This window comes from Hyposmocoma kahamanoa, unplaced genomic scaffold (assembly GCF_003589595.1).
Source record: "Hyposmocoma kahamanoa isolate Upper Pololo Valley unplaced genomic scaffold, ASM358959v1 160, whole genome shotgun sequence".
Classification (NCBI taxonomy): Eukaryota; Metazoa; Arthropoda; class Insecta; order Lepidoptera; family Cosmopterigidae; genus Hyposmocoma; species Hyposmocoma kahamanoa.
The window spans coordinates 7,077,211-7,093,169 of record NW_020653575.1 but is presented as its reverse complement, the minus strand read 5'-3'; the positions used below and the strand labels follow the sequence as shown (position 1 = coordinate 7,093,169).

At 35.1% G+C, this 15,959-nt stretch overlaps 1 protein-coding gene across 1 annotated transcript; it reads right to left on the bottom strand.

Moving 5' to 3' along the window:
* Positions 1–1,580: 1,580 nt before the first annotated feature.
* LOC113225471 (fatty acyl-CoA reductase wat-like) lies at positions 1,581–13,087 on the bottom strand. The gene is made up of 5 exons (XM_026457789.1): positions 13,006–13,087; positions 12,010–12,156; positions 4,037–4,130; positions 3,042–3,208; positions 1,581–1,680 (listed from the first exon to the last, which is right to left on the bottom strand). The coding sequence occupies exons 2-5, from the start codon at positions 12,141–12,143 to the stop codon at positions 1,581–1,583; spliced, it is 495 nt and encodes a 164-aa protein (XP_026313574.1). The 5' UTR covers positions 12,144–12,156; positions 13,006–13,087.
* Between the last annotated feature and the right edge of the window lie 2,872 nt (positions 13,088–15,959).

The following is a 15,959-nucleotide window of genomic DNA, read 5'->3' as shown; positions in this document are numbered from 1 at the left end:
ATTAAAAAATCAATTGCAATTAAAATCAGCATCATCAATTGCGACACGTCGCAATGCGAATGTGGATGGAAGGGTTTTAAGAGGACATCCTAGAAGGATCTACATTGACTGGATCAGTGATGTCTTCAAAAAGGCTGGGATCCGAAGTGACAAGAATAAAAGAAGTTGTATGAAAAGGGTAGTTGTATGTGAGGCTCGAGAGTTGTGTCAGGATAGAGTAAAATAGCGTTCCGTGGTCTCTGCCTATCCCTCCTGTGGGACTAGGGCGTGAGCTTATGTATGTATGTTAAAGACAAACTCTTAGTATGATATAGGCCGCAAAAAAACTAAAACTATACTTACTGGTACTTCGGCGTTGTTAATGTCTTTAATTGAAAGCCTAAGAATCTATAGTGCAGTAAGAGCGTTTTGGTGTGAAAAATAAGTAGTACCTAATCGTAATAGAAAAGAAAATGCTCTGGTCGTGTGGAAGCGATGGCGCCCGTAGCATGCCGCCGCGATAAAGCTATTATATCCACAATTAGTTGTAAAATTTTAGTGATAAACTGGTATTTAAAAATTTTATCACACTAGCTGATACGGCGGCGATCGTGACATTATATTTTTGTCACATCGCGAGCGCGTCGACCAATGGCTGCAAAAGAATATCGCAGTGCCAAACATGGCCACAAGATCACAGCTGATTTTAAAACATTTAGATAGTTCTGCGCAGTAATTTTATCAACGTAAAAATTAAGTGCGAAAAACGAAATAAAAAGAAATTATAAAAACAAACAAATTCATAAATATATATTATTGGAAGAAGGTGAGGAGAACATTTTTAAAACAGTTCAATACGTGAGAGTAATTAGAAATACTTAAACAATAGCTAATACAATATAAAATTTAACTGCCTCCGTGGCCGAACGGTTACCATGCCGGACTGCCACGCAGAGGTCCTAGGTTCGATTCCCGGGCCGGGAGAAATATTTGTATGGCCTACATTTATTTCTCTCGTGAGTTTGGGTGTAATTTGTGTTTGTCTATGTATGTGTCCATGGCACCCGCGACACAAGGTTTCCCTAGTGCGGAGCTATGTTGAGTGTGTGCGTTATTATTATTATTATTATTATTATAAAATATGTAAAAACTGAAACTACAAAAACCCCGAATTCTTTGTTTCTTCGTTTTCGTGGCGATGATTAAACGACAAAAATAGCTATATTCGCAATTTCATATCGTTATCCTTGTTCTTCGAAATGTATAACAATAGTTTATTATCAAACAAACGAAAGAACGAATGACTCTAGTGCGGTATCTTACTGATTCAATATTCGCAATAAAAAAATAAATTTTAATAATGGCAACATAGCTTTATCAACTGAAATAAATATATCACGGGGAGGTTTATTAAGGATTTGTCACACATTGTAAGCCATGCTACAGCCACTGATAGGTGATGTACTTAAATAAGGCAGCAAGAAAAACATGTATAAAGAGACCAATGCAAGTAGAAGAGGAGAAAGAGATTTATCGAGAACGTAACAATATTCCAGTGGGATATAAGCGTGATGTAGGTGCGTAAAATAGATTTTGTATGTTCATTTCACCTTTAAATGTTTGCATTCTTTGGCGAGCTCGAGTACCAGTTTGGTGCATCTGACGTTCAGTATCACTGCAGTCTTCAGGGGTTCATCAAATCTAAATAAACAAGAGTTCGTGTCTTGAGTTACATCATAGTCAAGATTACCTAAGTTTTGCTATTCTTAACAAAAAGTCCTCTAACCCTAGCGGCAGATACTGTAGGAACACGGCTCTGAGGAACCTGTACCCAGCAGTGGAACGTATAAAGACATTATTATTGATACAAAAATCGGACACTAGTATTTTCACAAAAAAATATCATGTTAGTTAAATATTATGATCTTTATTATATCTATTATGATTAAATATTATCAAATAAATAAAGGCTTGTTACAGATGAAAGACGACGCAAATGGAAGACTGTCTCTGCCTACCCCGATGGGGATAAGGCGTGAAGTATATGTATGTATGTAATGATGAAAACTACATCATCGGGAAATTTCCTATTGCATTTTTAATGTGAACGAACTACTGACGCTTCCAAGTTCCAGTCTTCAATCTTTTGAAATTTTTCTTTGACAGGCGATGGTGCCGGTGTAGGCAAAGGTCGTACCATAGCGGGGATAATATTTAAAACTACATAAAGGGTCGCAAGCGCGCCATCAGATCTCGCTTTCAAACGATCTGCGAACACGACCTGCGTGACATCGGCGCTGGTAAGATAGAACTTCATCCGCTCAACATGGTAAGTACACGCACGTTTCTCGGTTTTAGAATAGAATAAAATAGAATAGAATATAAATCATTTATTAAGGGCAGGCACATGGGACTTGTCAACTCATGTCTCAGGGTGACGAGCACAGTGGCAGTGCCCCCAAGATCCTTGCGATTAAAAGTTCTGAGTAGAGGTGGGCGTTTAAAAGATAAGCACTTAAGAAAGTCTGCTTTTTCAAATAAGCGCATAAGCACGCTTGTCACAGGTCAGTTCCATAGATACTCAATAATTTCATTTTTTACAACGTGACTTGCCTAGGTTTCAAGTAGCGCCATCTATGTTTCCTAAACAAATTATTTCAACATAACGTTGCAAGCTTTTTTAAACATAAAGTCTATGCGCTTAAATGTTTTTGTAAACGACTTTTTAAGCGTCAAACTAAAAAGCGTTTATGTGAAAAAGCGTTTAAAAAAGCACGCTTTTTTAAAAAAGAATAACGTTCAAACGTTTAAAAAAATAAGCAGTTTTTCCCATCTATAGTTCTAATGGGCGCGTGATCGCTGCTGCTCTGTGATTGGTCAGGGTGTTGTCCTCTGCAAACGTAGGGAACGTTTGTGGAGGACAGGTTGCTAGCGTGGGAATATCAAGCTTGCTAGTAGATAGTAGGTATCAAACTCACGCAACGCAAAGAAATCCAACTCAAAGTATAATACCTGCGCGTACGCGACAGATCTTTGCGTATGCGCGAAGCGCATTCTCTTACCTGACGGTAGCAGCGGCGTGTACAATGATGTCGACATTATCAGTAATGTACTGGCGGTCAGAGGAGCGAATCCCGAGATCAGGCGCAGAAGCATCTCCTTCGACTACCTTGATCTTCTCTAGCAGTTTGTTTAAGCCTCCACGCATGTTTGCTACTTTCTCGAACAACTAGAGAATAAAGAAGGTTTTATTATTAACTAATTTTATTGGTGCCTGCGATTAGGGATGCACTATGTTTTGCTTTGAATCGATCCACAGATCGGAAAATAATAATATATGTTCTTGAATCGTTTCAAACTCAGTTGGTTACGATTTTAATTTAGAGTGATATTAGACTGTGATAAAAGACGTGATGGCACAAAAGTAGCATCAATCGCTAAATATTTAAGACTTAATGTACTTAGATGTTGCCAAACTACATTTCTAGCAGACCAACATAAAATAGGATTACGGTTCAGTAGGGGTTTAGGAAGAGACTGTTTTGTTTAAATTAAGCACACGATCTAGACTATTCGATTCCTCATAACGATCGATTTGCTAAAAGATCGTATACACTCAATCGATCTTCTCAAAAATCGAATTGTAATGTGCATCCCTAGCTGCGATTTTGTCTGCGTAGAATAAAAAAGTTCGACTAGCTTACTGTACTAAATAAATTTTCATAGTTTTATCGGTTCTCCATACAAACTTTCATACCCTATTTTTCCCCTTCTCGTAGGTTGAATCTATCTTAAATTCATCAAAATTTATTCAGCAGTTTGGGCACGTCTCAGCCGCTGTCTGCTTTTCAAACCAATAAATGGAATGAATGAATAAGTTACATATGAAGATTGATTGAACGAATAAAAACAAAAAAATGGTGGTTTTTTAATTTTCACGTCCTTCACTTTCACTTTACGCCATCTCTGTGCCTCGTTTTAACAATAAATACCCATAGTGGTCCAACTGATGTATTTTATTTAACTTTATTAAAGCCAGTAACTATGCGGTACTCACTGGATCATTGAAGATTATTTGTAGTCGTTGTTGGGGCGTTTTATCTTTCTTCGTTCTAATGAAAAGGATTATTTGGACGATGTCTGGACATTTTCTGAAACACAAAAGTTATACTGGTCACTTTACAGTTACAAAATATATCAGATATGGCATATATAATATATCAAATATATAAATATGCTCAGAAATGGTACATTTGAAGTATCTCGAAACAAAACAAGTATATAACACATTACGAAGGTAGTTAGAGTTTGGTCAAGTCGGAGGAACACGGGGAAAGAGGGACTTAAAGTCATATTGTATAATCTAAGAGTTTAGCACTATAGTCTATGAGTCAGTATCCCACCGAAATGATTATTATCTTTGTTTTTTTCTCTTCTTTTATGTAATTTTGAACAGCTTGTATAGTGCTGAGAGTAGAACAGGTTTCCTAGTAACAGCGCGCGCTCGGCTGCGGCGGTAAGCCGGTTTTGTTGTATAAGTTTTTGTTAATATTAATTTTGTTAATTCCACCTTAATTATATTTATTTCATTCAATTCATTATATTTCGTACATTGTTTACGTTTAATAAAATTGTTATTTTACATATTATGTTGGAGGAGTTGCAACACTCATACAAATGTATTTAGGGAGTAAAGTAAAACCGTGTTAATGTTTTTGTAATTAATCACGATTTGGTCTGTGTAATTAAAAAAAAATGTCGATAAAACAGATTAACAATTAGTTTAAGTTATTTAAAAGAGATGTCGCTACAATGTTCCAAATCAAAAAGGCGGAAAAAACTAATTTGACAGTTGTGAAATAGCGAGAACACGAGGTACTTAAACATTACCTTTTTATGAAATACGATTTATGATTCCTATTACCCCACCTTATTGTGGAAGATAAACGTTAGCACAACTCTTTTGCACGTTTTCGGCAAATACATCGTAAGTATTGAATTTAGCGTAATGTTGTAAAGTTGATAAACAAAGGCGTGCTTCATAATTCTTATAAGACTATTTGTTCTTTCTAGAGCTCAAATCATTTGATTCAAAATAAAATAATGTTCCTCGTGTTACCCGCACCTGACCATAATAAATGTCTACTTGTCTATCATAAGCATGTGTCACATTAAGTTTACAGTTTCGTCAGTTGCGTATTTTGTGTTATACAAGGAAGATGTACGTAAAAAAAATTATACATCTTTCGGCTACGTAGTGCCCCGTTTTCTTCCCATAAATATGATTGTATACGTGTGTATAGGCTTCTAACACTCTCGTTAATAATTTCTTATTTACCGCCATATACAATGTCGTACTATTACAAGTAATAAGTATATTTATAATAATGAAAAATAATATTCTTGAAATGTTTTACAAGTCGTATGTATGTATCGTAAATTGCAACATTTCATCAGGTTTACACTAATATTAGACATCAGTTTGATGAATAATACCATCCCAGTCAGCCGTGATCATGGGACATGTAAAGAACCCGAAACGTTGGTTCGTTTGTGTTGCGGCTCAACTCTACTCCACTCATGAACTCCGCACTCCATGTACCTGGTCTCACGACCAGGGTTATACTTGCCCTGATTGTTTCCGTGGATCTAAAGAAGGGCAACAGCGCCTTTATTTTTAAGTACTTTAAAATGTATTATAATACATAATTGTAAATGTTTGCTATTAGTTTTTTATCAGGCATTTTTGTGCGTTAAGTGTGACATTGTAATAAAGTTGTAATACACAGCTTTCGTCTTTTATTCAATATATTAACCCCATTAAGTTTCTGAAACAGTTTGAAAAAAAAACAAATGTATACGATTTCAGATAGTTTCATTTTCAATGTACAGTACTTAGTAGTAGAGCTCCTTGTGAGAGACTTCGTTCAGGGAAATACTGCCACATATTTCTGCCCCCAAGCAGTAATATAAGCATTATTACGTTCTGATTTTAAAGGTTGGGGTTGCTGGTGGAACTACAGACATATGGAATGAAATAAGATCTTTGCGATTGAAAGCTTTGAGTGGCATTGAAACTGTCATGAATAGGCGTGTTCTCACCAGGTGCACAGTCTATTCGTCCAGTTACTAAATTTATTTTAATGCACACACTCATAGCCTCGCACTAGGCCTAACATGCGCTCTCTTTTTTGAATCCACTTTAAAAAAACCTAGATAACCTTGAAACGTTTTCCTGTTCTGTAATTACCGCAATAAAAATAAAATAAAATTAGGCGATCAATAAAACCGGATCAAAGTTGTTTTTCTTGCTATTTGTAGGTTGTAAGTGGCATTTATAGAATTTAATAGGTACTCCAGGCACTAAGTCGAATCTAAAAATACCTCACAAACAAAAATCCATTGCACCGTTAAGCTTATAGGACACAAAAAAGAAACGGACATGCTTATGTCTGTTAATGTTATTTTTAATACAGTTGCTCAAAACGTGGTATTTTTCGCACTACAAATCGTGCGGAAAGTTGGATTTCTCGCACTAGTGCTTTTTACTTTTCCAGTTTTTTTTTTAATTTACTGTTGTTTTAAGTCTTAAACATAGAACTAAAGAGATTGTATATTTATTTCATATTTATGTGCTTTGTGACGTAAGTCATTCGTCATTAAAACTTATATTTACTTACAAATACTATATAATGAACGTATCGAGTGGAGGTCCACAGTCTCTGCCTACCCCTGAATGGGTGACAGGCGAGATTTTTATGTATATATTTGTTCTATGTATTACAGATAAATTATATCTCACTACCGTGCACGGGTTCCTAAAAAGTTTAAACAAAAGTACCAGGACTTCATAATAAGAAAAGTGGTTAAAAACCGATATTACAGAAAATAAACAAAAACAGCACGTTAGAACTAGATTTCCATAGACTTTTAAATAATGGTTGCAGTGGTTGTATTTCATTATTTTAATTTACTAGCAGAAAATGAGTTTTTTTTAAATACTGTTTTATTTTATTTTCAATGTAGTTTTTTCGCAAATGTATTAAAAAACGTCGTTTGATACACGTGCGGATTTGTCATGTTCACTTGTCTCGCGTCTTGACCCTCGCCTCTGGCTCGGGCCAAGAAGCCTCGAGACTCGTGAATAATGACTAACTTTCCGCACTTGTATCAAAAATAACTATTTTATCACACTTGCTCGTAAATAGTATGATTACATGGTGGCTAAGTTGAATATAATGCCCCAAATAAAACCCTAGGGCCTTTTTTCGTCCCATTACAGCCATTGTCGGTAAGGTGTTCTTTTTATAATTTTCAACGCGAGATACTTCTACACATAGGCCAGGTTGAAGTTCAAGCAAGTTAAGTTCAAAATTAAAACATTCGCATCATTCAGCACACATTCAGCCACATACTACTTAGATACTTATTATTAAGAATTTCTTATAATTAAATCTTTTCTGTATAAAAATTTAGCAAATTTTTTATACAATCCCTTACGGCTGTGTGCGTCTTTGCTTTTTACAACATTTTAGTTCGAGTTACAATTATCCATGGAAGAATAGCTAGCTTGTTATCTGTTGACAAAAAAAAAAACAAAAAGCCCGTCATTTGCAAAATCCATAATTGTTGTGTTGTCAACCATATATATGATGATAATGAACCATATTTATTCATACAAGAAATAAACATTGTATTTATTTCCTCGGATATGTGATGAAAAACATTGCATGTATCACGGACGGTAAAAAATACAAAACTCGAGGTACTTAAGCCCTTAGCCTCCGCCTTGGGCTACTGGTAGACCCTTTCGTTACAAATTTCTTATTTACCGTCCATACACAATGAATATGGCCATAAAAAAATACTATAAAGCGTATTGCCAAAACTTTTACAAGAGCAGCTTGTGGATGAAGTAATCGCAGAGAGCCCTGAATACATTGAGGGTACAACACAACAACGCTTTCAGGATGCTAATGGGGCTGTCACGACATTATAGAACATCTGACATATTCGCGCCGCCTCCCTGATGATGCTTGTACGCAACAGCTCTAATGGCATCCTGACCGTTATTGCCAACAGGCTGGACTGCTCTTACCAAAACCATTGGGTGCAATTACACGTCGTGGCATTTTCTCTGCCTAGTATTATATATATTTTTTAATTTTTGCGCTAGGTGGTAAGCCACTCGCCTATTCAAAACAGTTGCAGTGCCACTCAGAGCTTTAAATTGAAACCGTCACCCTGAGACATAAGTTGACAAGTCCCATGTGCCTGTAATTTCACCAGCCCGTCAAAACCCTTCAAAACTGGAACGCAGTAATGCTCACATTACTGCTTGTCGGCAGAAATAGGTAAGGTGGCAGTACTTTCCTGGACGAACTCTTTCACAAGGAGCCCTGCTGCTACTAAAAATGTCTTGTATTGTGTTGTAATAAATCTATCATTCTATTCATTGACTTACAAATAAATGGACGACGGGTCTAATACAAAAACCACGAAAAAAATGTCCCAAGTCAACCTATTTAAACGTAGTGACATTTAAAGGAATATGAAACAGATAAAACGTTGAATTTAAATTGTAATGTCATCGCAGTACTGTCTAATTTTGCTTGCTTCGCTGTCAGAAGAAACAAACGAAGACTAAAGCGTGAATGACGCTCTGTATAGGATTTTAATGCCCTATAAGTTCGGACACTTTTTAGCGCGGACCCGACGTCCATATAATTGTAAGTCAATGATTCTATCATAATTTTTTATTAAAATTACTTATTAAAAAAGACATTTTAAATAAATACATAGGTAATCGACATCGATGACCTACGGAGTGAGTCAGTGAAGTCGATCTTTTCGGACATCACTATTTTTATTTCATCAATAAATAGCACAGAACTATTTATTATTTCTTATTAAAAATTCGCCACATCCATTATTGGTGCGCGATCGCTGGGCTTAATTGCTTAATATTAATAAATATAAAAACCAATTTTGATCATAGGTTTCATCCGGCAGACGTACTGCGATGGTGTATCACATGAATTTTGTTTTCAACCACAATAAAATTGCGAAAATTAGGAATTTTTCAAACGCCATAATTATATGCTTAGTGTCGTGTAGTATGTAATTTCATCAATATTTCATGACGATGGTTATTATTATTTATTATAATCTATTTTGGATACATAGATTTCTCACATATGGCACTACGGCAAAAAGTCGTTGAAAACAAAAAAAAAATCTGCGTGGCAACAAGCACAAAGAAAAGTTCCTAAAGTGGGAATATTCGTTCCATGGCTTAGTTGGCATAGCGTCTAACACGGTTTCCTGGAAGACGTTGGTTCGAATCCAGCTTAATGATCGATTTTTGTATTAATAATTATTATGAACTAGTGAAGTAATGTCACAAAAATAATTAAATAATCTATCATGGTGGTCAAACATTCAGGAAACAAATATCTATTTTAGATTCTAGAAAAGATGAATTATGATTTTTTAAATAGAAGAGGCTGTTCTCGGCGCCGTGTCACGACTCGGCCGGGGTCGAAAAACTCGGGTTCAAGAACCAGCGAACGATACATCGACATACACCGGTTTTCGCATATAAGCATTTGCAGCATTCGAACTGCCTCTAGTTGTTTCGATCAATACTGAACATTTTTTGACACATTGATCATTATATTAGTAGCAGTAGAGCACCTTGTGAAAAAGATCGTCCAGAGAAATACTGCCACCTTACCTATTTCAACCGCCAAGCTAAGGGTGCTGGTGAAATTACAGGCACAATGGGAGTTGTCAACTTATGTCTCAGGGTGACGGGCGCAATGGCAGTGCCCCTAAGATCTTTGCGATTTAAACCACACGTCACTTGGTAGTATATAAAAAAATGTCAGCCCCTTGATAAAAACAATATAATATGAGAACTCTTAATAGAATACAAACAAATAAATGATGATACTACATAATACAACATGTTTACAAAATTTTCGCGGCACTACTCATCCGACATTAAAAATAATAAAGTCTAATGTACAGTAACAACATAAACCTACGCATTTTTGTTCGAATTCCACCTCCAAAGTCACGGAATAAGACCCGTCAATATATAGCTAGATATGCTGCCGTCTGTACAAAAACCAACGCCGCCGTGACGTTGACGAAACATTGTTTTGTTTGAAAAAAATGAATATACGCGAATTAGATCCAAAAAAATAGGAAATTTCCTGAGAACAAAGGTGACAGAGAAATAAATGGATTTGAATATATTCATTCTTATTGACGTACTTCTCGCAAAACGTATTATTTTATTACCATAATTGTAAAAACATAATAAATGTTTTTACTAATAAAATGTTTTCCGCTTTTCTAGACAGTTTCAGCAGCAGAAGAGCTCCTTGTGAAAGAGTTCGTCCAGGGTAGTACCTATTTCTGCCGCCAAGCAGTAATGTCAACATTACTGTGATCCGGTTTTGAAGGGTAAGGGTGCTGGTGAAATTAGCTCAGACCTTTGCGATTTAATGCTCGGAGTGGCACTGCAACTGTTATGGACAGGCTTCTAGCTTACCATCAGGCGCACGACTTGTTCGTCACTCGATATCATAAAAAAAAACTTTACATTTTTTACGCCATCTCAATAACGTCATGAGAAAAAATTTATCCTCAATCAACAAATTATAAAACGACAAAAGTATATAATATCCTATTTAGAATTTTAATCGTTATTTGTATTACGATTTGGTTTTCCCGCAAAATTGCGTCGTTAAATAAGCCACAAACAGCCGTAGGCGGTCTCCGTGCTGACGCATTAGCTTTACCGCTTGTTGTCTGCACCGGCCCTTAATTTAGTTAGTGTCCGATGTTAAAATAATAACAACAGGTTTGAACGTGAGCTTTTTTGCGTAAGGTGAATTATACCTGTTTATTCTGATGACGCATGTAATCTAATCTTTGTTAAAAAAAAATGAACAGAATGTATTCTATGTGAATAACATTCTTCGCCTGTAAAATAAAGGTCACCAATGATGAGAACAGAGATGAATATGTAGCATTGGTGAAAGAGCTTTACAACACGGTTCTCATTTTTTAATGTAAAATAGACTACACGTTTGTCCAGTACAGCCTATTAACTCTAGCCTTGAAGAGCCCCAAATAGAAGCTAACTGCAACTACGCTTATTTCTGTCGCCAAGGAATAATGCGAGCATAACTGTGTTCCGGTTTTGAAGGGTAAACTTATGTCTTAGGGCTGTGCCCCTCAATCTTTGCGATTTAAAGCTTTTTTACGCTTGCCATCAGGAGCACGATTTGTTGATTCCGTCACTTGGATTCATAAAAAAAAACTCCATCTCGCTATGACATTATGAGGACAGTAATGTATACCAAATAGTGATGAAAAATTCTTATAATACAATTCTCATTTTTTTTAAATGTAGACTGCAGTGGCCAATAATGTTTTCCATTAGACTATTATTCTATTTTTAAGTTATTTGAACGTGACGTTCAACTTGTTTGACCACCCTGATATTCAGTTATTTTTGTGAAATTACTCGACTAGTTTGTTGTAAGTTAATACAAAGATCAAACACTAAGAAAATTCTACTTCAATCCGGCTGGATCAGAATCAACGTCTTCAAGCAAATGATGCCAGTTAAAATTTTTCTTAGTGTTCCATTCTTGCATTATTAATTGTAACTAACTGGACATTGGTTCATATCCAGCCATCGTCGGGTAATGAAAAGAAAGAAGGTACGAGGGTTTTTTTTTGAGGCGTTATAAATAATCAAGGTTACGTGCTATAACCTGTCAATATTTTCGTAACTCATATCACAAAGGCGCTTTTCTTACTTCTGAACTGAAATTCTATTGTCTATGGTACTCGCTATTGAACTGAAAAATGTCACTAAAGTTCTTCTTCAAAAACTTCTTGTATCAATAATAATAGCTGCTCGTTTCTATTCTTGGTTGAATATAGAACAGCTTGTCGGAGAACTACTCTTGTATCACTTTCCTGGGAACTTGTCAACGGTAGACATACCTGAGGAGTTTCTCGACAAGGACCTTCCCTATGAAGCCGGTGCCGCCGGTGATGAACACTGTTTTTCCGGCGAAAGTGGCTGATATGCGGTCCGGTAAAGTCTCCATACCTTCGCCGTTTTCTTGCTGCACCATTCCTTAATATTTACTGGAACAGACAAAAATTACAATTCGTATTCAATTGTTCATCACAATCTAGCTTAGACTTTCTTATTAAATACCAAGCTCAGGGATCTTTTATAAACAATTTTTTTTTAAATTTCACGTAGGCAAAAACGTTTTCATTGGGAGTATTTATTAAAATGTCCAAGTACGAAATACATAAGTGGCCTCGTACCTCAAGACATAGCTAGCGTTTTAAAAACTATATGGGCTCCCAATTGAAGATAGAACTTTAAATTGCCATAAGTAATTTTTTTTCGGAATATAGTTCACAACACTAAGTAGTTCACACACACAGTTTTAGGATCATAGGATATTTTCTTTTTTTTTAATATGTTTCCGACTGAAAGACTTTATATCCATACAATAAATTTTAAAAAAATCTTTTTAAAAAAACATACGAACATCGCAACAACACACTGCAACTTCCTATTTTTTGCAGCTTTGATTCGTACAATTCACATATTTTTTAGTCCTTTTTGGCCTACACAAACTGAAAGAAGGCGGTAAAAAATAGCTTACAAATTCAATTATACAACAAGAACTTATGGAAATGAAGTTTAGTACTCGTATTCCAGTTTCAAAATTGTATATATAATAGTTTTCAATCAATCAAATATATATATCAATATCAATTCAATAAAAATTTACAATCAAACATTGTTTAAACTTAGAGCATTTAATACTGAAAATGCAAGGGTTTTCAATTATGTCCTCGGGACTATAGTTCGAAATATAATTTACTGTTACGACACTAAATTGATCCGAAATGAAGACGTGAAATTGACTAAACATACGTCTATTACATAACTTAAAAAGAAATATAGTAGCATACCTTGAGATCAACTCGATGAGTTAATTATCCGCAGCAGAGTCCGGAATATGTATTAAATGTAAACCTACCAGCGAGTGGGAAGGTACTACAATGGTAGATCAGTGTACATAGCGCTGGTTTTATTTATTTATTCACCATGCTTCGCGGTCTAAGGTACGACAGTTAGCGGGTAGATATACATACACATATCGTACCTTTGGTATAACAAACCCTCACGTGATTATTTTATAGTGAATTCGGCACGTATGTATAATACTATAAACAAAAAAAAAATATTTATCATCTACATTGGTATATTTGTAAAAAAGTTTTAAAAAATTGGTTGATATCAATCAACTGTGATGAAACGGAGAAAATTAATTTCATTATTATTATTAGAGGTGGGCCGAATATTCGCTTTATGTTCGGTATTCGGTATGTTCGACACAATAACCGAACATTCGTATTCCGCCGATTATTCCGTAAAAATGCCGAACATGCCTTGCGGAAATGCGGAAAATTAAATTGTTTAGGTAGCTAAATTTTTCCTACCTAGTACCTAGTTAACCTAGTTTAGTACCTAGATTCTTCTTTACACATCTGCCAAGACAAAGTGAGAGATCAACTAAAAGTGATAGAAGTAACCTTAATTCGTTTATTTATTTGAATGTGATTCAAGTCTTAATATACATATATTTTAATCATAAATTAAGTAACAGTATGTATAGTTATTTAACATAAAAAGGATTGCACAGTTGGTGACAACGATTTAGAAGTTAGAAATATTCAACGAATTAAGTGAAGGTTACATTTATAGCTGATGCGGGGGTGGGGTAAGCGGGCAGAAGTGTCGCGCGCTCATCATGCACCGACTTGTTAATTTACAATTCAGAACAAAGCGCGGCAAACCCTACCGAATTATTCGGCGGAATATTCGGTTCGGTAATCTTTTTACCGAATATTCGGCCGACTATTCGTATTCGTTGAATCTCGATTTGGCCCATCAGTAATTATTATATCTATTTTAGACTCTCGCCTCTCCCAAGGCTTAAAAGATTAATTTTGAATTATTCCACATATATCTTCCCTGGCCAGCAGGTTAAGCTCCGCTGCATACGCAGTCCGCAGAATACGTGAGCTTACCGATGTTAGTACTGCTAGACTAGTTTACTTTAGTTACTTCCATAGTATATTGTCCTACGGGATTTTCATGTGGGGTAAAGCGGCAGATATTCAAACCATATTTGTATTGCAAAAACGAGCGATTCGTTCTGTGTACCGTCTAGGCTCTCGGATTTCTCTCAGAGAAAAGTTTAAGGAGACTGGCATCATGACTGTGGCATCACAGTACATTTACTCAAATATTTTATATGCTCGTAAAAATATACATAATTTCAATAAGAAAGAAGATATCCATAATATTAACCTTAGAGCTAAGTCCAAACTCATGGTACCACGATTTCGTTTAACCAAGGTAAACAACTCTTTTATGGTGAACTGTATACGTTTTTACAATAAGATTCCGGAGCATATATTAAGTTTATCATTTCCTAAGTTTAAAAACTACATTAAAAATATTTTGATCGAAAAATCATATTACAAAATTGAAGACTACGTGTTAGATAAAGATGTATGGAAAGACGACATGGCTCCAGAATCCACACAAATTTGATTCAAAGTGTATTCCATAGCATTCAAGTTTATTTGAAAAGAGCAATCCCTAGAGTTTCTTGCTCGTTCTTCTCAGGGAGGTCAGCGTAGTGAACGAGCAGTAGCTGTGATGATTTCAAGTGTAAATTTATTTTACCTATGGAATAAATAATCTTTGACTTTGACTTTGACTTTGACATTACTATTATTATTATCTTGGGAATACCCTAATGGGTGATGTTAGATATAGTGTGTGTATTATTATTACCTCATGAAAAATTATGTTACTCTACACAAATTATTCAACTTGTAATAATTTTTAATACATCATTATAGAAACCAATTAAGATTTATTTCAGTATACTAGATAACAATGGAAGAGCGGGTCTTCCTGATACAGGTAGACGATACCTACTAGGAAGATCCAGTCGTAAATTAAAAAAAGTCGTAAGTCCCATGTTCCTGTAATTTCACCAGCACCCCTTCAAAACCTGAACGCAGTAATTATTTAATTCTTTTAATTTTTTTATTTTAATTATTATTAAGGTAAGGTGGCAATACTTCCTGGACTGCTGATAAAAAAAAAAGATTCTCAATTCGTTTGTTTTTTTTTTGTATGTTTGTTATGAGGCAACTCTTTTCGATTTGTGAACCGACTTTGATGATTACTTTTTCATTGGAACTTCCTTATAGGTACCATTTAAATTTCAAGTTAATATTCCACCTCCAAGGGTGGCAAAGTATGGGTTGAATCCGGTTTCGCGGACTTTCCGGCAACCGATTTCAATAAAACTTGACAAATAAATGTAATTCCACAAACGTTTGTGGTTGGTTTTTTTAGTACTCTGTAAACTGAGATTATTTAAATTTATTTAGCTTTGGATTACGACGTTGTTAGCTTGAAACTAAACAACAAAATAGATGAATGGACTAAAAGAAATACATCAATGTAATAAATAATAATATTATACCAAAGGTGCTATTTGTTGTATACTTATTTGCTTCGTTTGTGGGCTTATTGTAAGGTTTTGTTGGGACCATACAACATAGTCGGACTAATGTTTGGCCGGGTATAGTGACTTATTTTGTTATTTTTAACTTCTACCTGTGTTGCCTCAAAAAATGAGTAAAAAGAGTAATTTTCGGTAAGTATTATTCTCTACGGAATTTCGGTGGCAATATTATTTGAATGTTCTAGAATATTGCTATGAAGTATTATTTAATTTCGAGTGTGTAATTTTTATAACTTAAATGTTCTATTGAACATTTAAATTATAAAAATTGCCACTGGAATTTAGCAGAGAAAACTAACCTAAAAATTATTC

Excerpts from the sequence above, each read along its gene's own strand:
- LOC113225471 (XM_026457789.1), bottom strand. The coding sequence starts at position 12,143 with ATGGTGCAGCAAGAAAACGGCGAAGGTATGGAGACTTTACCGGACCGC. Across the intron at positions 4,131-12,009 it reads CTTGTCGAGAAACTCCTCAG|AAAATGTCCAGACATCGTCC; the intron begins GTATGTCTACCG and ends TTTGTGTTTCAG. Across the intron at positions 1,681-3,041 it reads CACGCCGCTGCTACCGTCAG|ATTTGATGAACCCCTGAAGA; the intron begins GTAAGAGAATGC and ends TTGTTTATTTAG.